Below are 24,284 nucleotides of genomic sequence, written 5' to 3'. Positions count from 1 at the left end.
AATGTGTTTAATTAATGACAAATGGTCCAAACCTTTAATTTTATAAACGTTTGTGTTTTATTTTGAAAGCCAGACCATGACCTTTGTTGCTCATCATTCCATTTCCTGTCGGGCTTAGCTTTGAACAAGATATTTAAGGTGGTTGTTTCTAAATGTTGTCATGACCTTCACATCCATCTGACCTGAGCCATCACGGACCGAAAGATTCAAAACTTTAACTATCTGCGTCCCACAGCCGTTCTGGACTGAAGGACCAGATTGTTTCTGCAATTTTTCCTATTTACTGCATCTTTGAAGAAAAGTTTTCGCTGAGCTGAACAAAACTATATGACATACGATACAAACATATCAGGAATGTGGGCGTGGCTAACAAAATACCTCTGTTGCCAAGGAAACCCAAAAATTTACTTTTAGCGATCCTTCTAAAATGCACATCGACCTGTTCCTCCCCCCCGGACGATCAAATAACTAAATGGTTGCTATGGAGATGAAACAAATAGAAAAGCCGCCATTTTTGAAAAAAAGTGCTTTTTTCTTCTTCTCACATGCAAGTTTGACTAGGCTGGCAGAGGCATGAAAGGAGAGGGAGGGGCTTGTAGCAGCCACTCAGCCAATGAGGGAGGGCTAAACCATACTACACCACTCGCGGCTTTAAATGTAATTGCTTTTTCTCTTTAGCGCACTTTAGCGCCATGATTTATTTGATTTAATGATCTGAAACAGTCTACAGAACATGAGTTCTCCCTCAGCAATGACAGCACTTTAAAGTGAATGTGTTTGAAGTCTCTGCCCCCCTCAAGAGGATCCGCTATGCCCACCTTTGTGTAGGCGCGGTTGTTTCGGAGGCAGGCCTGCAGCACGCCCTCGTACTTCTTCACCACGCCGTCCCAGCCCGACTCCAAGCCCGCTGTGGCGCTCTCGTAACCGGAGGTGAAAGAGGAGGCTGAGGCCGTGTCTGAATCCACCGACAGCGAGGAGGTGACCTCCACGTCCAGAGGACGGGGCTCGCAGTCCAGAAGGTGGGAGGTCTCCTCTTTACCGTAACACTGACTTTCCCGCCAGAGCCTCCCTCCTGACGGCAGGTCCTCCTTCTGTGCGTGGCCGGGTGAAGAGTGGACAGGAAGCGAGAGCTTTAAGAAGTTCTGCTGGGAGTCAGGTTTGGGTTGTGGTCCTTCGGGGGCTTTGGTAGGTGGTTCTGGTTCCTGTAGTGGTGCAGCTGAAGAACCGGTCCTCTGACTGGAGCTGAGCGATTGCTGAATGAAACTGAAACTGGACGTGAAAGAGTCTTCTGCTGAGGTCTGGGGAGCCGGCCTCAGCCTTAAGCTGAGCTCATCATGAGGCTCTGAGGTCAGACCCAGATGGTTGGATGTTGCTGGAGCAGGATGGATGTCTGCAGCCGGGCCGAGGACGCCCTCACTCCTCAAACCCGTTGGTTTATTAACCATTAAAGCAGGAGCTGGACTCAGTCTTTGAGCTGGAGGGCCATGGGTGACGGCGGTGCTGCATCCACAGTTTCCATTCCCAAAGCAGCCGCTTATCGCCTCTTCCTCCTCCTCCTCCTCCTCCTCCTCTTCCTCCTCGGTACCTGCAGAGCTCAGCAGCCTGGACTGCTCTCCTCTCATGTAGCCTGGCTTTCGGTGATGCCTCTTTCGCCCAGAGCTGCCAGCTGTCGCCAACGCTCTGCCACCTGTTGATACAGAGATTAGGCGTTAAGCTCCGCGACAGGAGGAAGATGAAGAGTGAGCTCACGGGCGGGAAACGCTGGATCTGCAATGAAAGGAGAGTTTAATAAAAGACAGTAAGAAAAAAGCATTTCAGTCAAGTAATAGCAAATTTCTTCAAGAAGCTGGAACAAACAAGCAGCCATCACCTCCCAACTCCTTGAGCGTCATCGGGAAGCTTCACGGGGGAAAAAATGTTGGTTTTAAAGTTTGTGTTAGCGTGGCGAGGTCACAAATTTGGCGTTCCCCTGTTGATCGCATATTTTTTACCGAAATATTCTAAAGATTTTAGACAAATGGTCATTGGCTAAAGCTGAACGAAACAATATTTAATACCTTACGAATATATGAGGAATGTGGGCGTGGTTAACCAAAAACTTCAGTTGCCAAGGAAATCCGAAAAAGTACTTTTGCTGATACTTCAAAAAATATTACACAGACCTGTTTGTCAACCCTAGGCGACCAAAAACGTAAATGGTTGCTACGGAGATAAAACTAACAGATAAGCCGCCATTTTGAAAGAAAACGCGAATTTGTCCCATGCAGCTCTGACCAGGGTGGTGGAGGCAAAAGGGGGAGATTGAGGGGCGTACAGCAACCGTTCAGCCAGTGAGGGTGGGTCAAAGGGGGTAATAGGGGGCGGCGGGGGCAGGTAACAGGCAAACAACATCACTCCCACCTTTAATATTTTGTTTACACCTTCTTTTTCTTCCGGTGGAAACATTTTGACCTATTGATAAATTCTAATTTTACCCCACAAATCTCCTTACATATTTTTTTCAGAATGTCAGTCGGCATTGTTCTATTTAGTCTACAGTCATGGACACAAATTTTAGTTTTCTCAGAGTTAATAGAATTCCAAGCACTTCATACATTTCAAAGGCTTTTATGGACAATTCCATGACATTTATGCAAAGAGTCAGTATTTGCAGTCTTGGCCCTTCTTTTCAGGACCTCTGTACTCCCACTGGGCATGCTGTCAATCAACTTCTGGCCCAAATCCTGACTGATAGCAGCCCGTTCTTTCAGAATCACTTCTTGGAGTCGGTCAGAATTAGTGGCTTTCTGTTCGTCCACCCGCCTCTTGAGGATTGACCACAAGTTCTCAACGGGATTACGATCTGGGGAGATTCCAGGCCATGGACCCAAAATGTCAACAGACATGCCGCCTGACAAGGAAGACGTTGTTCATCTTTACCCTAACTTTGTGTGAAATGTGTTTCATGCATAACAGATGGTACGCTCCACTGAAAACAAATGATCACATGACTAAAACGGAATAAAACAGGCCTGTTCCACATGACAGATTTTTTTTATCAATGGTTTTATCTGAAAGTAAAAGAAAAACACTGAAAATCTTTGAGCAAAGCTTAAAGTAGAAGACCTTTTTAAAAATGTGCAAACACATTACAAAAACAGGTGAATAATATGGATTGATCTTCAGGAACTACAGTGGAGGAAATAAGTATTTGCCCCCCTAGTAACCATTCAGAGTTCTGGTTCACACAGACCAGTTAGACTCTCCTAATCACCTGTTTGAACTGATCACCTGTAGAAAAGCCACCTGTCCACAGAATCAGTCACGACTCCAAACTCTCCAACATGGAAAAGACTAAAGAGCTTTCAGTGGATTCAAGGGAGAAGATTGTAGACCTGAACCAGACCGGACTGGACTACAGAACCATCAGCAAGAAGCTGGGGGTTTAGGGTAACTGTTGGTGCAATTGGAGCAAAATACAACAACATGACCCTCAATCCACCTGTAGGTCTGGGGCTCCAACCCAAATCTGACCTGGTGAGGTTTCCATGATCAAAAGAACCGAGAGAAATCAGCCCAAAACAACATGGCAGGAGTTGGTTGTTGATCTCACAGCAGCTGGAACCACAGTCACCAAGAAAACCAATGGGAATACTTTACACAGCAACGGTTTCACATCTTGGAGAGCTTGCAAAATCCTCCAGCTTAAGAAGGCACATGTGCAGCAGACCCACCTGAAGTTTGATACCAACTCCTTCATGATTTAGAGATTGGGAGAAGGAGCTGTGGTCGGATCAGACCAACATGGAGCTCTTTGGCATCAACTCAGCCCGTCATGTTTGGAGGAAGAGAAATGCTGCCTATGACCCCAAGAACACCATACCCACTGTCAAGCATGGAGGTGCAAGCATTATGGTTTGGGGGTGTTTTTCTGTGGATGGGAGGATGGTCAAATCCTGACTGAGAACCTCCTTTCCTCCACCAGGAGGCTTTAAATGGAGGCTGGATGGGCCTTCCAACAGGAGAATGACCCAAAACAACCAAGGAACGACTGGAGAAGAAGCAGATCAAGGTCTTGGAGCGGTCCATCCAGTCTCTGGACCTCAGTCCTACAGAAAACCTGTAGAGAGCTGAAGCTCAGAGTTTCTAAGCGACAGCCACCAAATCTGAATGATTTAGAAGTCATTTGTGAAGAAGAGTGGAGCAGAAATCCTCCTGATATGTGCAGAAAGCTGCTCACCAACTACAGGAAACATCTGACCTCTGTGCTGCTACTGAGGGTTTACCACTGAGTCTTTCCAGCAAGACGGTTCAAATACTTATTTTCCTAAATGAAATTCAAATATGTGGGAAAAGACACAAAATCAACAAGGGATCAAATACTTATTTCTTCCATCAGCTTAGATAAGAGTCTTTAATCAGTCCGTTTGCAGTTGCAGTACTTTAAAACCAACGTGTGCGCAGCAACAGAAGGTGGAGCGTGCACGTGATGGTGCTGGGAGCCGTGCACCTGCTGCAGGATTAATGCCTGTCATGTTCAGGCTCAGAGGAGCAGAGATGCTGTGAATCAACAGCTCCTTTGTGTCCAGCTGTGCTGCCCCTGGTTCTCCTCCACCCGAGGAACCGAACACAGAGACGTTGGTGCTCCAAACACTGAATCCTGTCAGATTTGTGCTGTTGAAGAAAACGCAGAGCAGCCTCCACGCCTCACTAATCTGAACGTTAGGAGCATCAAATGCAGTGAAACATCTATTGATTCAACTTTCCTCCTCGGAGCAGAGGACATGGATACCCGGCTTCAGCATGAGAGACGCTCCATTGTGTCACTAAGTGCTCAGAAGAGGACTCTCTTCATTAAGAGCTTTCCGTCCACCGGGACCACGACACTGAAGCTCGGGTTACAAGCAGCTCCGTCCAGCAGGGATGTGGCCATTGTCCCACAGCGGCGTGAGAAACCCAAGCCGCGCAGAGACAACGGCACGCCGTCGCCCATCTGCAGGCAGAGGGCCTGATGGGACTCCATGATGGCGTTACTGTATCCTCCACGCATAAAGAGGGGCTCTTCCCAGCAAAGGGGGGAAGGAAATGCCTCCGGGCTCCTCTGCTTCCTGTGGAGCTTTTAGCTAACATGGTTTTCCTGGACTTCAAGCACAAAAGCTTCAAGAATCAAAAACTGTTTAGGACACAATAAAACTGACGGATGCGTCTGAGAAAACGCAGCGCAGCAGCCTGACGGGTATTTACCTTTGGAGAATAAAGAGGCCCTTTCTCAGCCTTTGGCTCAAACTCTGCTTCTCATTGGCCGCTGAAAGTACTTCAACCAAGGAATGCGGGGGATCCCACGCAAACACAAACGACTGAGGAACAAGATCAGCAGCCGCCGACCCACATGAGCAGATCTGCAGCCTCCTGAGGAGCAGCAAAAGCTCGGAACATGCAACTTCTCACCACTTGTGACCAACCACAGCAGCAAAAAATGAGGAAGTGAAAGTCAGCGTCGTGTTGGTGAAAACAAGTTTCCTTCCATCTGAAGGAAACTTCCTAACCCCCTCCAATGCTCTCAGAATTTATCTGAGATTACCGTCCTTGAATTGCAGCTCCACACACAGCAGCACGTTGTGCAGATATGAACAAGAGAATTAAGTGGTTGAAGATGTTTGTACCATTTAGGACGTGGCTCCTTTTTAATGAGAAAAATACAAACTACAAAACAGGTTTAGGGGGATTTGGTTTGGTAAATCATGTTTGATTATTTATGTCTAGATCTTGAATAACTGAACAAAATGGCGGTAAGAGATTTAATCTACTGTCAGTTTTTGTTATTGGAACCTACACCTAAATCATAATTATAGTAAATGTCTGTTGGATTTTTAGTTTTGAGTAAAATCTGCTGCAGCAAAAGGATCCCATTTGACATTGAGGGCTTTTATTTTGAAAGAATGTGTGCTGCTGACCAAAATAAAAGAAGTCAATATGTTTGCAGCGTCTGCAGCAGCACCTGTGTCTGCAGCAGCGCCTGCGTCTGCAGCAGCACCTGTGTTTGCAGCAGCGCCTGCGTCTGCAGCAGCGCCTGCGTCTGCAGCAGCGCCTGCGTCTGCAGCACTTGTGTCTGCAGCAGCACCTGTGTCTGCAGCAGCAGCGTCTGCAGCAGCACCTGTGTCTGCAGCAGCACCTGTGTCTGCAGCAGCAGCGTCTGCAGCAGCACCTGTGTCTGCAGCAGCACCTGTGTCTGCAGCAGCACCTGTGTCTGCAGCAGCGCCTGCGTCTGCAGCAGCGCCTGCGTCTGCCGCAGCAGCGTCTGCAGCAGCAGCGCCTGCAGCAGCAGCGTCTGCAGCAGCACCTGTGTCTGCAGCAGCAATGTCTGCAGCAGCAGCGTCTGCAGCAGCAGCGTCTGCAGCAGCACCTGTGTGCAGCAGCACCTGTGCCTGCAGCAGCACCTGTGCCTGCAGCAGCGCCTGCGTCTGCAGCACTTGTGTCTGCAGCAGCACCTGTGTCTGCAGCAGCACCTGTATCTGCAGCAGCACCTGTGTCTGCAGCAGCACCTGTGTCTGCAGCAGCGCCTGCGTCTGCAGCAGCGCCTGTGTCTGCAGCAGCAGCGTCTGCAGCAGCAGCGTCTGCAGACGCACCTGTGTGCAGCAGCACCTGTGTCTGCAGCAGCGCCTGCGTCTGCAGCAGCACCTGTGTCTGCAGCACCTGTGTCTGCAGCAGCACCTGCATCTGCAGCAGCGCCTGCGTCTGCAGCACTTGTGTCTGCAGCAGCACCTGTGTCTGCAGCAGCACCTGTGTCTGCAGCAGCACCTGTGTCTGCAGCAGCGCCTGCGTCTGCAGCAGCGCCTGCGTCTGCAGCAGCGCCTGCGTCTGCAGCAGCGCCTGTGTCTGCAGCAGCAGCGTCTGCAGCAGCACCTGTGTCTGCAACAGCGCCTACGTCTGCAGCAGCGCCTGCGTCTGCAGCACTTGTGTCTGCAGCAGCACCTGTGTCTGCAGCAGCACCTGTGCCTGCAGCAGCACCTGTGTCTGCAGCATCAACGTCTACAGCAGCAGCAGCGTCTTCAGCAGCGCCTGCGTCTGCAGCAGCACCTGTGTCTGCAGCACCTGTGTCTGCAGCACCTGTGTCTGCAGCAGCACCTGCATCTGCAGCAGCGCCTGCGTCTGCAGCACTTGTGTCTGCAGCAGCACCTGTGTCTGCAGCAGCACCTGTGTCTGCAGCAGCACCTGTGTCTGCAGCAGCGCCTGCGTCTGCAGCAGCACCTGTGTCTGCAGCAGCAGCGTCTGCAGCAGCACCTGTGTCTGCAGCAGCAGCGTCTGCAGCAGCACCTGTGTCTGCAGCAGCGCCTACGTCTGCAGCAGCGCCTGCGTCTGCAGCAGTGCCTGCAGCAGCACCTGTGTCTGCAGCATCAACGTCTACAGCAGCAGCAGCGTCTTCAGCAGCGCCTGCGTCTGCAGCAGTGCCTGCAGCAGCAGCGTCTGCGTCTGCAGCAGACTCGGCAGCTTTCACATATCAGGTGGGTTTGGTTGAAACAAGAACATATTATCGTCTGTGTACATGGAGCAGATTCATCATAGAAACATCTTTCATGTGAATTAGTCACTGATGGGCGTCATAGCCTGAACTAGGTCACATTTACTCTATTACATTCACTTCAGTTACTTTTTTGAAGTAATTGAAAATTTAAAGAGCAGTTTTATTGCACTAAACCTGTTACATTCACTTCTATCGACGCTTAATGAAAAACTGGAATTCTATAAAATGAAACGTTTCTCTCTTTTTTAAAACAAACATTTCTTTGAAGTGTTTTTTATTTAATTTAATATTTGTCCTTTTCATGATTTACAGATTTCTTTATTGCATTGGATTTTAATAACTACAATCCAGAATTCTTATTTAGATTATTTATGCAAAACTGAATGAACAGTACTGAGTTAAATAAGTTTTATACTGAAAACTGTCACTCGTTTGTTCTTTTTCTAAATTTTTGTATTTATTTTACTTTTAATGAATGAATACTTTGTACTTAAACTTTCATAGTACATTTCCTAAACTGTGAATTGTTCCCTGCTCCTCGCGCCTTTCTTTCTTGGCCTGTCAGCGGTCCAATAGTTTGGCTGTCATGGAGCCGGAACCTCTCTGCGCTTCTCAAACTCTGCTAGAAACTCTGATGACAGAAGAAATGCTTCACGTGGGAAGAAATCCTTGTTTCTACTCCTAGTTTTGAAACATCTGTCAGGTTCTTCATTCGGACGCAGCTGTTCCAGAGAGATCCGGCTAGCCTTGTCAGAACCGGGCAGGTTTTAGCGGACCCCCCTTCTCCATATTTACCTCCTGTGGCTTCGAATCGGTGGAGCGCCGATCTGCTGCGGTTTTGCAGTCCCATCAGTCCCGCAAACATGCCGTCGGTCGCGTTTCGGTGTCGGATCCCTGCGCGCGCGCAGCGACCATGTTTCAGAAAAAGCGCAGCGGGGAGAAAAGGCCTGATCTCATTTCCGTTACGGACCGTGAACTTGTGTTGGTTTTCCTTGATTCCGGTGGATCACATGAACGCGGCTTCAGTCCTAAAATGACACCGACTGTCCAGCGGTTGAACATCCGGTCTGATTCTGAACTTTATTCTCTGGAGAGAAGCCCGTTTGGAGCGGCGCGTCAACAGATGGTTGGATTAAAAAAAAAGAACTAGGATAATCCTCTTCTGATGTTCTTCAAACCGCGGAAATAAAACAACTGAAAACTTCAAATTAAGGCGTTTTCTGTTCAGAGTGGAGAAACAAATGCGGAAAGTCCATCGATCAGGAAAGGAACCCGTTAGCCGTGCGTCATGCGTCCTGAGGAGCTCCTACGTGTTCAGGAATTTGACTCCTTCAGACCGCCTCATGAAGGCGGTGGACAGCCCATAACCGGATTAACCGCCGCCGTTTGTCTTTGTTTGGGGACCCGATCAGCTGACGGACATGTGGAGATGTTCCGCCCGCTGTTTTCAAACATTTAGGGGCCAAAATGCTCTTTGAACGCACTTATGAGAGTTCAGCGCGCCTTGCTCATGCTAAAACAACCCCATTGTTTCTGCACTGACTGGGGGAGTCTTCATCTTCCTCCTCCTCCTCCTCACACTTCTCCAAAGCTCCTTTCATTCAGCTCTGCTCGCTGATAAACTGGAGTCCTTTGGTCCAGGGAGGAGGGGTTCTGGCTCCTCCAGGCTGGGATCTGGATCTGGTTTTGGCTCAGAAACCAGCCTGGCGGCCAGGAAAAGAGGAAGGATCAGACTTTCCTTCAGTATAATCTGAGCAGTTGTCCTGAAGGTGTCAAAAACTGCCTCCGTGCAGAAAAGATGGATTGAAAACTTGATGGAAATATTTTCTGTTCCATTTAATCATTTCGTTATTGAGTTGATTCACCACCAGAGCAGAAAGGGGTTGTTTTTCTTCTCTCTCCTTCTAAAAGTTCTCTCAGTTAAAGTAGATACGGTCCTTTATATGAACACTTCTTTAAGCTCTGGAGTTGTTGGGTCTGCTTTAAAACTTGCTGTGGTGAAGCCTCTTCTTTGAAAAAAACACTCACTTCAACACCTGTTTTATCTCATTTTAGACCAGTTTCCCATTTGTCTTTAGCAGAAAGTCTTTTTTTTTTACTGAAGTCATGTTTTTTTCTCCCATTTAGTCCTGCAGAGACTGTTTTTATTTTTTATTCAACTCTGGCAATAAAAAAAGACAAAAACAAACTTTATCTGAACACTAACAAACAAACGTTTTTTGCAGCTAAGACAAAAAATGAAAATGTATTGTAAATCGTTTGACAAACTGTACTTTAATTTTTTGTAAAATAAGGATAAAATGTCTCAATTGTTTTTGTTTATAGCAAAAAAAAGCCTTTTATTTTATGTCAGATTTTTTGTATGGGCTGATTATGAAGTTTGTACAACTCTTAAAATAAAACATTTCTTTTACTTCTTTATTAATCCCATTCATTTTTTTTTTAAATAGCACAACAGCTTCATGAAGAAACTTCTCAAGACAAAAAAAATGACGCCTGACATTTTCCTACGCGCTTAAACAAACATATGTATTCATGAAGAATTCCAGTAAACTTGAACTTATCCTAGTTTGACCAGCAGATGTCAGGCTTAACCTCAGATTCAAGCTTCAGCAGTTTATACTTTTCTCATTTTGTATTTTTTTATTTTATTTTATTTTACCCCAATGACAAAGTTCTCCAGGGCAGGAAGTTTATTTTTAATTTCTCTTATTTTTTTAATTTCATTTTTTGAAATTCCATGTTTCCAATGAACACTTTTTCTTAAATATTTATAGTTCTACAAATGGCCACTAGGTGGCAGAATGGTCCTGCTCTGATAGATGACAGATTTCACTTGTGGGCCACACAGGGTTTTAAAATGTGACATGAGGACGAGCGTGGATCAATCCAGCACAAAAGAGAAAGATCTAACAGGCAATTTTGATGGAAAAAAATGGCTTTATGCTTTAAAAAAAAAGAGAACATTTCAGAGTTTTTAAATGACAAAACTGTGACTTTTGTTTTTATTTTTAGTGCCAGTTGCTCCAATGGGAAAAAGGCAAAATGAGAGAAATGCTGCGTTCATGTGGTGATGGAATGATGGGAAAAAGGCCTGTCAGACTCTGAAAACACACATGAACGTCATAAAAACAACAGATCTGAATAACCTTCTGCACCTACAAAGGTCTCTGCAGTGCACCAAAACAGAGGGCTTATGCCCCCCCCCTGATTTATGATAAATAAAAGAGTTTATTAATGATCCTAAAATGATTTTGAGCCTGGAGGTTTCATGTAAATGTACGGAAATAAGGAAATAAGATAAACATTAAAGCAGAGAGGGAGGGGAGGGGGGGCATTTTTGGCACACCACCTTTTATTCATGCACAACAACTGAAGTCACCAGATCTTTATCGCCGTAGAAACCCTTTGTCCGTCTGAACGGAGCTGCTGCTCTAAAGACGTTTCAAAACACAAACCAGGAGAGTGACGGCACCGGCGACCACGACGCGGCGCAGCTCCATCACGCCACTCCTTCGTCTGAGTCCAGGAGGGCGGTCCTGCTGCAGAAGACGTCCGCCAGCATGTGCTTGGGGATCTCGGAGCCGCGGACGTGCAGCGCGTAGCAGGCGTCCTCCACCTTGCCCAGGCTCTGGCGCAGCGTGTGCAGCTTCTTGGACACCTCGTACGGACCCGTGTTGCCGATGTAGGAGAAGCCGTCGTGGATCTGCCGCAGGAACTGGCTGAGCTGGAAGGGCGTGTCGATGTCCCCGTTCCCCACGCTGCTGATGCACATCCGCATCAGCTCCCCCGTCAGATCGGCCACGCCCAGGAGGTAGTCTGAAGGCGTCACGTGGAAGGTCAGAACCTGGGCTCCCGGCGCCGGGCCTTCAGCGGAGGCCTGCAGGGAAGCACACGTGGCGTTCTTAGAAGACCCTCCTGGAACCTTCTGCTGCTAAATCTATGGAACCGAAAGGAAGACGGCTGTTCCAAAAGGTCACCTTAGGGTCGCCCCCCTCGGCTCTCATGTACACCAGTCTGGCATTGATCTCCTCCAGGCTGATGAGGCTGCGATGTCGGATGTAGTGCAAGAAGGAGACGGCCTCCACGTACTCCTGAATGCCTGGTGAAGACAGAAAGCGGTTAAACCACCAAACCAGGAGCTTCAGCGCGTTTGGCGTTCGAGCCCGGCCTGTTGTTTGTTCGCCGCAGATCCCAGGTGAAGATAGGGTTTCAAATCAAAGGGCCTTCCTGTCTCTAAGGGTCTCTGTGTGGAGACTGAGATGACCCCTCGTTTGTTTCCAGCTCCTGAGCAAACAACAATCCAATAATCACAGGATGGAAGACTTTTGTGTCTGGAGTTTACCTTCAGCGCCGCGGCCGGGCTTTAAAGCGGAAAAACCGGCCCCCACATTCAGAGACTTCAACCTTCAACACCACGTCTAAATGCTGAGTCAGGCGCATGGAGTAGTGCAGCTTATTAATGGAAAGATTCCTCCTCTTCCATTTGAATATTTTACCGTTTCATAATAAAAGTGCAAATGTTCAATTTTAAACATAATAAACTATCCAGCTTTTTGGATTTTTCAGTCCGTTTGTTTTTAATGAAAGTTTTGCAAACAAATGAGTTTCTTTGTGAGAAAAAAAACTCCAGCATGGTTGTCGTCTACAGTCAGACTTTCTATACATTTACACTCATGTATGTAATATAGTTTATGTTCTATATCATATACATTTTTGCATTTCTTTTTCCAACAAAAAATAAAATTTCAGTTCAAAACGCAAGTAAAATGAATTGTCTCAATTATAGTTAAAGCCGTGAGTTGAAGCCGAGACTTTCTCTGGGATGATTTTATGAACTCAAACATTTATTTAATTTGTTTTATATTTACATCATGACAGCAATTCATTGCTGTTTATTTTTCTTTAAATAACTTCTTTTTCGTGTATTTTACTTTTAAAGTTGGAAAAATGTATAAAGTAAAATGTTTTGTTAAAAAGAACAGTGTTGCATAATGAGGAAATAAAACACTTTATGTTCTTAATTTATTTATTTATTTATTTTTCTTCCTCATAAATTATCGTTAAAATACCGGATCGATAAGCAGTATCAATAAGAGTAGTAGTACCGATAAAACCTTATCGATACCCCTACCCAGAAACCCCCCCAAAAGGAAGCCGTCTGCTCACATGTGACCCTCAGAGGCTGGGATGGACGGGAAAAGGTCACACAGGCCGAGAGCTCTCTGCCAGAGGCCGGTATGACCTTTGCTCTTTGCTAGGATTACAGGACAACCCGTCCCAACGCTGACTGATCAGAAAAAACTGCAGGGGGGGGGGCTTCTCCTTCTAAAGTGTTTGGAAAAGTTCAGGGTTCAGCGTTTCAGCCGTGTGGAGCACAGTTGACTCTCCGAGGGTTCGATGCCGGTTAATGTTTGAGCCGTCAGCAGAGCGACGAGGGAATCATGGGAAAAAAAGAAAAAACCTCCCTGGTTTCAGTGTCACGTTGCTGCAGTCGAGCTTATCAGAACACGCTTATCACTTAACAATCGTGTTCAAATTTAGCCACAATATCTTTGATGGTTCCTATTCCAAAGGCCGCATAAACACGCCTGGAGACTTTCCTTCTGACCGACATTATCACAAACTACTAAAGCGCCGGGAAAACGGGGGGAGAAATGAAAGCGCTAATTGGTGGAAACTGCCACCGGTCACGTCGTGGAGGATGCAGCAGCGATTCCTGAGTGACCGCAGTCCACAAATGACCCCCCCCCCCCCCCCCAGCAGCTAGATAAACGCAGACTCTCATTCTGCCTAATGTTTTCCTCCAGACTCTGCAGACATCGCGGCTACGCCGAGAGAAAGTCCGAAAATGACTTTATCAGAGGGCGCGGCAATCTTATCCAGGCCTCCATCAAGGTCACGCTCTCGCACCATCAGCCGCTTTAAAAGCAGCTCAGTAAATGTTTTTATTTAAAAAAAAAAAAGTCCTTTTTCACCAAAGACCCACTCTGATGAAAACTGTGTTTTTTGCTGTTTTTAACGTGTTCTTGTGGCGTTTTTCTGAGCGGAAAATTCTGCTTAAATTTGCAATCGTTGTGAATCGGGAGCAGAGGAAAAGATGCAGTTGGAAAAACTCAGGGGTAAATTTCTAAGAACTTCTGCCGCTCTGTAGAAAATATTCCTAGAAAACGACACAGGTTTGCCTAAAAACTGCATCCTCATAATCAAAAGACCACTGGGAAGTCTTGGAAATAGACTTTCGTGAGAATTTTTTTACGTTTTAATGGCAGAATTGTAAACTAGGACGAGAAACACTTTGTGGTTTTACCGTTTGCAGGTCAAAGCTGGAGGAAACGTCTGGATGTTTGTGACCTTTGAGCCTGCCAGCACTGCAGGGGAGACTGTTGTGTCATCACTGCAAATGTGAGCATAGGGGCTCAGCCCCCACCCCCCCAGAAACGTAACCTGAAGCAAGTAAGCTAGGAGGAAGGTATGTACCGAGCACGCAGAACGTGAAGTCCCACTCCCATCATCCTTTGTTCTATTTTCATAGCTTTAGAATTCAGATGACGCCGTTTTTTAGCCAAAATCAAAAGGCTAATGACGTTTTCTTGGGCATAGTTTCTGCAGAGCGGCAGGAGTTTCTTAGAACACATTCTCCGTCTACCTTACACCCCCTCACAACCCTAACCTAACATTGGCGGTGTGGTTTCCTATCCATTCGTCCAGTTCTGATCCAGATTCCAGCTCAGACCAGGAAAACAGAGACGTCCATGGATCTGCTTGTCTGCAGGTGGATGATCAGAAAGGAGCAGAGCTGGGAGCTGATTTTCTACGTCACAAATAGGATCTCATCCAAACGGCGTTTTTTTCATCTGCTCCTGATTCACAAGGATTTGAATAAAGAAAAAAGTGCATAAATGCAAATTTGACCTTAGTTGTCTTTATCCTCCATCATTAAAAAAGTGCCACAAGAAGATGTTAAAAACAGCCAAAACAGGAATTTCATCATTTAAGGCGCAGGGCCGAACAAAGTCAGCCATCTTTATTAGCTGCATTTGGGAGCAGCAGAGTTGCAAACGCAATTTTCCTTTAGTTCAGGTTTCGGAGAAGTTTCCTTTTTCGGTGCAGGTGAATGACAAACTCACCCGGAGTAAAAGCTCGGTGAAACTGATGGATGTCCTCTCCTCTCAGCTCCTCAGCGACCTGACCGATCTTCTGCCTCACGCCCTCCAGCTTTAGCTCCGCCTCCTTCAAAACCTCCTCCGTGTTGGGAACGCTTCATGAAATACAACATAGATTTTAGCTGACGGGAAACCAAAGTCAGCACTTGATCAAACATGAATTTCAAACATTTAGTTGTTCTCAACAAATGTTCCTTTCCACACATTCAAAACTCAGTTTTTGTGTTGTTTTTTTTAATGCCAAGGCTTTCTGCCCAAACAAAAACTTTCAAACGAGAAGACTTTTCCCAACACTGACCCGTTCCCTCTGAAGCAGAACCTACTTGGCCACTCTGTGGAGGAGAAAAATAGTCCTCTTGCTTTCGATCGTGATGTCTCGACTGATCTTCACCAGTCGCTCGTATTTGTCGTGTTTGGTGTCGAGTTCCTGCTGGAAAACTACAGCCCAAAAGTGTGTTATGTTTGAAAGAGCTGCGACACGGATGCAGAAAAACCTCGAGGTTGCAGGCACCTTTGAAAGCAGCAACGACCGGTGAGGAACAGCTTCCCGTGTCCTGCTCCCGAGCCGCATCGCCGTTTTTCCGTGAAGATCCCTCCCCTTATGGAGCAGAAGAGGTCACATAGTAATGCAGAACGTCTCCAACAATAATATCTGTGACATCATGCTGCTGTGTGTTTCTTTAGGTTTCTTCTACGTGGCCATTTTATCTTCATGTGATGCAGAATTCTGTGTTTAAAAAAAAAACTGAAGCAAACACACTGTCAGGTCACATTTATGCTTTTTAAGCAGCTTAAATTTTAAAGAAGACAAAGGTAAGCTTGCACATTATGCATGTACTACGCAAGAGCTAGTGCAGGAGCTAGTGTACTACATGGGAGCTTGTGTACCATGCAGGAGCTAGTGTACTACGCAGGAGCTAGTGTACTACGCAGGAGCTAGTGTACTACGCAGGAGCTAGTGCAGGAGCTAGTGTACTACGCAGGAGCTAGTGTACTACGCAGGAGATGTGTACCATGCAGGAGATGTGTACTACGCAGGAGCTAGTGTACTACGCAGGAGCTTGTGTACTACGCAGGAGCTAGTGTACAACATGGGAGCTTGTGTACCATGCGGAAGATGTGTGTACTACGCAGGAGCTTGTGTACAACATGGAAGCTTGTGTACCATGTGGGAGATGTGTACTACGCAGGAACTTGTGTACTACTACATGGGAGCTTCTGACCTTTCCCTTCACCGAGGACAGATGAAAATGCATGCATTGTAAAGCTGCACTGAAGCGAAGGTTGTGGTTGTTTTTATTTTTTTAGAACATTGTTAACTCCTGGGCACCGAGACTGGGGCAGTTTCCACTGTTTTATATTATTGCTGTTGGTGTTTACATTTTATTCTCTGTAGACGGGATTGTTAGCTGTAATCCAGTCATTCTCATTCATGTTTACAGTTTTAGGATTAGCTTTGGAATGTACCAACACACAGTATCTCCTCTAAACACTAACAGACGCGATTAAAAACCGTACTCGTGGATATGAGCGATAACTGATGGAGAAGATAGTTTAAGGGACATTTTTCCAGAAAAATATAGCAGAGAATCTCATCTGAGCAGTAACTAATTCAAACGAGGGCGGGATTATTGTGTTAGCCAAGCTAAATTCCAAAACTAGCCCAGGATTTCATCCTCTTCACCAAAGGGCATAATATTTATTTTAATGTTAAAAATCTAGACTCACCTTCTCGCTTCTTCATGACTTCAGCGATACTGTTAATATTTTTGACTTAGTTTTTAGCACAAATGTGTATCGAATCGCTAACCACCCGAGACGAGGTCTTCTCCCCAAACTGAAATCGCCTGCTTTTAATAAAATTTAAGATAAATGCTGGTTTTGGGGGGGGGGGGGGGGGGGCGTTCTTCGGATCAGTTAGATACTAATCATTTCTTTATGTCCTGCCGAAAATTTTGAAAGGCGCGATTTAGTTTGTAAATGAAAGAAATCACCATAATTTTAGTGGTAGGCATTCGTGCGGACCGCTTGTTCAGGGACCTTTACCGCTGACGTAGTAGCAGCAAGTTCCGACAAGTGCATTGTGGGAGATGTAGTATACCTCAGGACAATATTCATGAAGTTGTCCTTTAGGACTTAAAATCAATTAATACAAAATATAACCACCAATATTTTTTATATAATTATATAAAACAACCATAAATTGAATTTTTACATATAAAAACAAAGAAAAAATGTTTTTTTTTTATCTTTTATGAGCCACAGATATTATGTGGTGGCATGTTCTTTCAGGCAGCTGTTATAAATTAACCAAATGTATCATTCAGTTCTTATCTGATCACAATTACTTTTTTTTTATTGCTCCATAATAATTTTTAAATCACAAAACTTGTCTTCATCCCTGTTGACATTCCTGCTTTGTCTGCATTTCATCCCAGTGACCTCCATAATAAAACAGATTTTTCCTGAATCTTAAAATAACGGTATTTATCACAGAGCTCCCGAAACCAAGTCTAATAAGTGAAGATTGTTTTAAGTGAAGTATTTTATTTTCAATTCTAAATCCCTAAAAACAAAGTTAAACTCTGTCCCTCACACAACTCCAACAGAATTATGATTAATGTGTCTATGACCCTTTTTATTATATGTTATAACATTAGTACTTACTTTCATTCCTACGGTGAAAACTACAATGTCTTTAAATTTATGCTCAAGTCAAAGTCGCCTTTTTTTCACTTGTGAATTTCACGTAATTAAAATAATAATGTTTTTGTGTTTTTTTTTACTGCTCTTTTAATCACAATAAAACAACATTTTGTAATTCATTTTGAATTGTCTTGAAACGTACTTGACAAATCAAGCTACCTCATAATAACAATGCGTATTTTTATTTTAAAGGTAAGAACTTCAACGTTTTTAGTAACATTACTGGTATTATTATATAGGTTTAGGGGAATCACCTGGATGAATGAGAGTCTTCATAGAGTTACTGGTATTATGGATAGAACCCATTCAGACCGTTTTTGACAAAAATCTGACTTTTGAATAATATTGAGAATTAAAATACAAATGAAACATTGTTGCACTTTGTCTTTTTTAACCAAATTTCTAGCTTTATTTTGTTATATACTATCATTTTTGCGTTTTAGTGTTTTAATTTTACCAAAACTTATTAGAAAGGTTTTACTTTTTTATTCATTCTTTCTTGTTGTTTACATGCTGGCCCTGGATTTTTTTGAAGTAGTAATAATAACTTTTCTGTGTAAAGTAATTAACTAATGATACTCCTGACGCTAGTTTAGGGGGAATTGGCATGGGGGGGGTCAACAGTAAAAAAAAGTCTCACGTTTGAAACAATCACTGTCCTTAATTAAACTTTCGAATATTGACTTTTATTCTCTTCTATTTTCTTCTTACTTTTATTTTTATTATTATTTTCATTTTTTAAATAAATATCTCAAAAATGTTGCGTTCAAGGAATTCCAACGAGCCACGATATCTACGCAAAGATGCATTTGCGGTTCATTAAAAAGTCACAGAGTTTGGGATTTCTCTGTTTAGACCCAGAACCGCACCAGTTCTGACCACGGTTCGCATAGAACCTCGTCTAAGTGGCTCACGAACGGAACCGAAAGCGCCCGTCCTCTGCTTAAAGAGTTCAAACTTCTGCAAAAGTTTGCCGTTTCTCCGACGGCTCCTGACACGCTCTCCGAGGGGGAGGGGCGTGTGCTTTGACGTCATCGAGGGCTTGACCACAGAAAAGGCACAGAGGCAGCGCACGTAGCCGCGCCATGCAGTACACAGAGTTCCAGACGACACCGGCCGAAATGCCTCCCGACGGCTCCTGAACGCTCCGTTTGGGGCGCGTGCTGCTCTTAAATGACTGAAGAAACGCGTAAAAATGGAGGAAAATGGCGGGCGTTTGACTTTTTCTCTCCTTTTTTGCTCGTCGTAGCGGGGCAGGGGCTCGTCTCCAAAGTTGTCGGTTGACAGGACTGTGGAATAAAAATAAAATAAAGATCCTTCAAACATGGACAAGCAGCAGCAGAGCGAGCTGGACCGGGACCGGCAGTACTGTGAACTTTGCGGGAAAATGGAGAACCTCCTGAAGTGCGGGAGGTGCCGGAGCTCCTTCTACTGTAGCAAGGAGCACCAGAAACAGCACTGGAAGAAGCACAAGCTCATTTGTAAGGAGGTCGAGAAACCCCTGCCCCTCAAAGTGAAGTCTGAGCCGGGTCCGCCGCCCGGGGGGGACACACGGGCGCAGAAACCCCCGGAAAAGAGCCCCCCCGAGCCGGCGGACCCGGCGCAGGCGGCACCTGAAGTTTCCGCGGGAGAGGACGGCGGCAGCCCCGCCACGCCGAACGGCCAGGTGAGCTCGAGCCTGCAGAAGCTCGCGCTGGAGGTGATCGTGCCGTGCATGAACGCGCACGGCATCTGCGTGGTGAACGGCTTCCTCGGGGAGGAGACCGGCCTGAGCGTCCTGGGGGACGTCAAGGCCCTGTACGACACCGGCAAGTTCACGGACGGACAGCTGGTCAGCCAGAAGAGCGACTCCACGCGAGACATCCGCGGGGACAAGATCGCCTGGATCGAGGGCCGAGAGCCCGGCTGCGAGAAGATCCGGTTCCTCATGGGCCGCATGGACGATCTGATCAGACACTGCAACGGCAACCTGGGAAACTACACTATCAATGGAAGGACAAAAGTAAGTATCTCACCTGGTGAAGGTGCGGAGACACCTGACCACGCACGTGACCTGGCTCCACAGGCTCCAAAAATGAAGATTTCCTTAAGGGACTCCATCCCCAACATGGAGATGCGAGTGTTTTTGTTTTAATCCAGCTGGATTGAGCAGGGAAAAGGGGCCAAAATTGAATATTTGGCACGTGACATATTTGCTAAGTACTTGTCTGAATTTTAAATTACTTTTTATATGGTCTGAACAGAGTTTTGCATTTTTATTTGTGACCCAAAGCATATACAAAACGTAATTATAATGACTTTATTTTGTTAGATTTCTTTGAATTGGAGTGATTTGTTCTGTGTCGTGTAAAGTAGAACTTGTCTTTTATCTAGAGGTTTTATTCCACATAGAAAACAACCCGGACCTGTCAGAAAAAGACCAAATAAGAATTTGTCCCTGTTGTTGCAGTTGTTGTTTTTAGGTGTGTGTTGCGTAGAAAACAGTAGCCTGAAGCCACGCGGGGCTGTGAATCATTTACTGGAAAGGGCTGTTGCTTCCTGACCTGGCGTGACCCGGCAGCATCAAGGAGGCAGGCGGCTGTGATGACTTCAGGCCGGTGCTGCAGACGCATCATTAGTGAGGCGGATTGTTTCCCTCGGGAAGGCGAGATGCTGTCAGTCTGCTGTCCTGGGAGGACAGAAGTTACCTGTCGCACGTGCGGCAGAGGCGTATAAGTTATGTCGTGTCTGCCCCGTGGGTGTCTTTTGGTTTTCATGTTACAGAAGTTTAGCTCAACCTATTTTCTACGTCACAAATAGGATCTTATTTTTTTAAACGGCATGAATAAAGAAATGCCTAGAAATGCAGTTTTAATCTTATTACTCTAGTTAGCAGAAAAATGCTACAAAAAGGGACCAAAAAAAAAAGACCAAAGTATTTGTCAGACTAAAAGCCAGATTTGTCATAGCAAAGCAGTCGGAGAAGTCAAACTTTAATCCATCCATGCTCAGGATGAAACACTCGGTGAGGCTCTGACTACAGTACCCATAATGCTTCAGCAATTGACCAAGCAGTGCGCCTTCTCGATTTACCAGTCCTACTAAAACATTTTGACTGACTTGAGGGCCACGTGTCACCAAAAGTCTGTTCTTATGGTCCACTAATACAGGTATGGTCACTCAAGTAGCTCTGTTAAATAATTGTCTCTTTGTTTTATTCTTGCCAAAAAAAAACAATAACTGGTGTAATCATAAATGCCAAGACTTGTGACCCGAATGGTATTTGAAAGACCCACTCCAGTAAAAAAAAATGTGTTTTTAACATGTTTTTGTGGCATTTTTCTGATGATCGAAGACGCTTGTGGGCGAAGGCAGGGGACACCCTGGACAGGTCGCCAGTCTGTCGCAGAGTACTATATATAAAGTATATATAAAGCTAATTAAGATAATGAAAAAAAAAAAGTTCCACCCCATTCTGACGCATTCACCTGCAGACCAATAGGTCCACGTCTTTGTTTTCCTAGTCTGAGCTGGAATCTGGATCTTAACTGTACAACTGGATAGCTCTGATATTGCTCACGTTTTTAGTTGCACAGAGAGTGTAAACAAAGGGCTGATGGGACATGAGGGCAGGCTTACTCCCTGACCTCGTGGAGGTCCCGCCCACAGCTCAGAGGTGAATTTCTAATGAACTCCTGCTGCTCTGCAGAAACCTTTATTTCTTTTGTTTTTTGCTAAAATCGGCACAATCACGATTAAAAGACTATGGTGAACACTTTCCAAATAGATCAAAGGATGATCAGAGTGGGACTTTAAGTGTTGAATTCTACAGACCTCTGCATTAAGGAAAGGTTTGGCATCTTAGCAGACTTGCTAGTGATTTAATTATGGATGTATGTATGACAAATCAAAAAGTTAAATGGGAGTTTTATGGTGAATTATCCTGTATCCGCTTTCTTAAAAAAACAAGTTTGTGCGTCTGAAAGTGTAATGACCAATCCTAAGTGGACACGGCCCACCTTTTGCGTGCTTCAGGTATTTTCCGTCAGGAAGCTTGGATTGTGGAAGTGCTGTTATTTTTAGGCTCCCCCCTCTACCCTGAAGCATTGTTCCCCTCTGGTGGACACGCATCTCCTTGAGGAAGGAGGCGCGGCGGGTTTCGGGCCGCTTCGGAGACGGACACGTTGGGAAATGCGAGCTTTCTGCTGCTGCTGCTTTGCAAACACTCTGTTGAACGGGGGCCAGAAAAAGCCAGCATGACTTTGCACAAATGGAGGGCCCACATGTATCAGTGGCTCAATGGAAGGACGTTTGGCAAAGGCAGCGACAAAGGGAAAACAGTTCGTCCAAACAGTTATTAAAGGCATTGTTCCCATTTCCCATTTTCACGTGATCACGGTGTAGATAGTAAAACGTGTTTGTCTGCAAACCTAGAACACGGAATGCCGTCTCGATCAGAGCGTGTTAAAACATAAAGCCAGATTTGTTTCTGGTAGTGAAGGTGTCTGATGATGAACTTTAACCTGCTAAAGCTAGCATTAGCATAGTTTATTTCAATGAGTCATATCGCTAGAGGAGACACGCCCACTTGGGAAGCCTGGCCGACGGTGACGGAGCCCGACGCCATCTTGGTGAGGTCGACGGCGCCCACATGACAATGATTTCTATAGCCTTTGGTGGCATCAAAGTAGTTTTTATATAATTTATATTTATATGTATATATTTATAAATATATATATATGTATATATATATATCATTTGTTGTTAAATAAGAGAAACAGTCGGCCTTAAAAGCTCAAACTTTAATGAAAAATGCATAATTGCAGGACTTCTTACAAAAAAAATTATTACAAAGAATTTTTAGACATGTAGAAGTTTTAGACCTCTTTGACATGTAATTTAAATTATTCAGAAAAGCCCAACCATAAGTCAATAGGAAGTCAATAATAATAAAAAATAATATATGCATAAGTCAATAATAATGAATATATAATAAATAAATAAAATCAATAGTAATTCAATAATAATAATAAATTATAAGAACAAATCGATAATAAGTCAATAATAATAATAAATCAATAAGTCAACAATAAGTCCAAAAGTCGTCAACAGATTTACCCTGAAAAAAGGAAAAACAATAGATTTACTGATTCATGTCAGGATCAATTGGTGGAACACAGATGCTATGGTTCCGGGTTTCAAGCTAAAAGTCTGTCCTTTTATCAAAATATGTTTCCACAAAATGTTGTGAACATGGTCAGATTCTATTGCTAGTTGGTACCACAGTGATCTATCTGGGTCAACTCTTTCTTTGCTAAGGCCCACTTTTTCCTTAAGTCTGAATTCGTTGGAAACCTCCATGAAAAGTTCAGTCACTGAGTCAGAAATGTATAAATCTATATTACTATATTAGCCTAGTCCTAGTATACTGTATATAGGTTTAACATAATAAAATGTACGTTTATGTCGACAGCAAATTATACGTACATCATCCCTACATGTTGATAATAGCCCTGCAGGATCGTGCATGAAAACCTGTTCTATTAATGAAATGTTATGCCTTCCTCCTTCCTGGACTAATTTCTTCGATTTTGGCCGTTGAAACCCACATAATGAAGTGGCATTTTGCAAAAAATGTGTTCACATGCATGCACTGCAGCAGTGACTTGACCTCACCAAGATGGCGGTGCTGTCCTCCCATGAGGAACCACGTGATGTCTCCTCTAGCGATAGAACTCATTGGTTTATTTGGCTTTTGGTCGTGTCCCAATTCCCTCACTGTTCCCCAACCTCTATATAGTATATAGGTCTATATAGTATGGACTGCACAAAACCCTGGATTGTAACGCAATGTGGACAACCATGCTCACAACTTTTTTTTATTTTTTATAACAGCAAGCATAGTCGATCGATGTCACTTGTTTGCCAAATTAAAAACCCAACAAATATGAACATTTCTGAATCTGCTGTGTTCTGATGACGAAAACGTGGTGGATTTAAAAAACTAAATTTAAATACAATATTTTTACATAATTTGTTCAAATGCAATGCATTGTGGTCTAAATTTGTGCATCTAGTGAGCATGGATACACACTACTTTCAAAGACTTGTGGGAAATTTTTGGAATTGTAGATTCGGACCATTGACTGTAAATGAGAATTGGACTGAGTGACCCCGCCCCCATGGGGGTCATGTTTGTGCAGTTTAGTCCGTATTTTTTATTCCTGGGTGTCCCAAAGAAAAGTGATCATTAATCTCTGTTGATGTTGTGCATCACATCCACTAACGTCTTGAACTTGGTGTTTCTGCACATGCTCAGTAGACGTTTGATTAGGAGAAGAACCCCTAATGCAGTGGTCCTCAACCCCCTTGTAAAAGGGAGGTTAATGGTAATTTAGGCATCTGTTAAGAAACTTTAGCGCAGAAAATGTTATTAAAAATAATTAATGAATCAAGATTTATGTATAAACAAAATATGAATAATCGTTTTGCTCTGAAAGTTGATCTGAGACTTGGTTGAGTTCTCAGTGTTATAATAATATTCTGTAAAAAATAAAAAAACTGGAATGTCGCTTTTATTAAAGCTTTACAAATCACAAACAACTTCTACAAATCAACAAGTTTCCTTCACCGAATCCTCGTCATCTGCAACAAAACAACCTACAAATGTTTTATTTTTAAACTTGATGTCTTGTAGTATTTTAATGTGAAAAGTAGATTTTTCAGAAACCAGAAGCTAAAAATGATCAAAGGCAAACTTTTGCAAGGTTCTGACCGGTCCGTGAAAATGTTGCCTGACATCAAACCGGTCCGGTACCTGGAAAGGTTGGAGACCGCTGCCCTAATGTCAGCCTGGTGTCCCATCACAGAATGGCTTCCTGGTTCTGCCTCATTTGTCACGGTGGAACGTCTTCAGACTCTCGTCTAACACG

The 24,284-nt window shown here is 44.5% G+C and overlaps 4 protein-coding genes and 1 long non-coding RNA gene across 14 annotated transcripts in view; 3 read left to right on the top strand and 2 right to left on the bottom strand.

The window, feature by feature from the left end:
* disc1 (DISC1 scaffold protein) overlaps positions 1 to 9,119 on the bottom strand; it is a 54,787-nt gene extending 45,668 nt beyond the window's left edge. For 5 of the 6 annotated variants that reach the window (XR_002291885.3, XR_002291886.3, XR_013647707.1 and 2 more), the window contains exons 1-2: positions 8,297 to 9,119; positions 819 to 1,687 (exon numbers count right to left, since the gene is read on the bottom strand). Coding sequence is in view for 3 of the 6 variants with exons in the window: in XM_078931546.1 (XP_078787672.1) it covers positions 819 to 1,687; positions 8,297 to 8,366 (939 nt within the window). In the remaining 3 variants the exon portion in view is untranslated. Of the gene's footprint in view, positions 1 to 818; positions 1,688 to 1,870; positions 2,006 to 8,296 lie in introns of those variants that run through there. The other variant, XM_078931548.1, reaches the window with a different exon arrangement.
* The window catches only part of LOC110016555 (uncharacterized), a 35,268-nt gene extending 20,853 nt beyond the window's left edge, over positions 1 to 14,415 (top strand). The window contains exons 3-4 of one of the 2 annotated variants that reach the window (XR_013647713.1): positions 13,821 to 13,973; positions 14,213 to 14,415. This is a non-coding gene — a long non-coding RNA (uncharacterized LOC110016555). Of the gene's footprint in view, positions 1 to 828; positions 966 to 13,820; positions 13,974 to 14,212 lie in introns of those variants that run through there. The other variant, XR_002291888.2, reaches the window with a different exon arrangement.
* LOC144984188 (uncharacterized) lies at positions 5,763 to 9,926 on the top strand. The gene is made up of 3 exons (XM_078932281.1): positions 5,763 to 5,768; positions 6,164 to 7,481; positions 8,067 to 9,926. Exons 1-3 carry the CDS (start codon positions 5,763 to 5,765, stop codon positions 8,075 to 8,077), a joined length of 1,335 nt encoding a protein of 444 aa, XP_078788407.1. The 3' UTR covers positions 8,078 to 9,926.
* Positions 10,422 to 18,699, bottom strand: tsnax (translin-associated factor X). 2 transcript variants are annotated; one of them, XM_078931549.1, is made up of 6 exons: positions 18,243 to 18,699; positions 15,179 to 15,265; positions 14,991 to 15,105; positions 14,632 to 14,762; positions 11,482 to 11,603; positions 10,422 to 11,381 (listed from the first exon to the last, which is right to left on the bottom strand). In XM_078931549.1, the coding sequence occupies exons 1-6, from the start codon at positions 18,697 to 18,699 to the stop codon at positions 11,004 to 11,006; spliced, it is 1,290 nt and encodes a 429-aa protein (XP_078787675.1). In that variant the 3' UTR covers positions 10,422 to 11,003. The 2 variants fall into 2 exon arrangements, with proteins under 2 accessions (XP_078787675.1, XP_004077533.1); XM_004077485.5 differs by lacking the exon at positions 18,243 to 18,699 and adding an exon at positions 16,396 to 16,717.
* egln1a (egl-9 family hypoxia-inducible factor 1a) overlaps positions 18,698 to 24,284 on the top strand; it is a 20,646-nt gene continuing 15,059 nt past the window's right edge. For all 3 annotated transcript variants that reach the window (XM_023963347.2, XM_023963346.2, XM_078931550.1), the window contains exon 1: positions 18,698 to 19,375. In XM_023963347.2, the coding sequence (XP_023819115.1) occupies positions 18,698 to 19,375 (678 nt within the window). The remainder of the gene's footprint in view (positions 19,376 to 24,284) is intronic.

This window comes from Oryzias latipes, chromosome 15 (genome assembly GCF_053564925.1).
Source record: "Oryzias latipes strain Hd-rR chromosome 15, Olatipes_Hd-rR_3.1".
In the NCBI taxonomy this organism is placed as follows: Eukaryota; Metazoa; Chordata; class Actinopteri; order Beloniformes; family Adrianichthyidae; genus Oryzias; species Oryzias latipes.
This window is presented reverse-complemented; position numbering and strand designations above follow the sequence as displayed.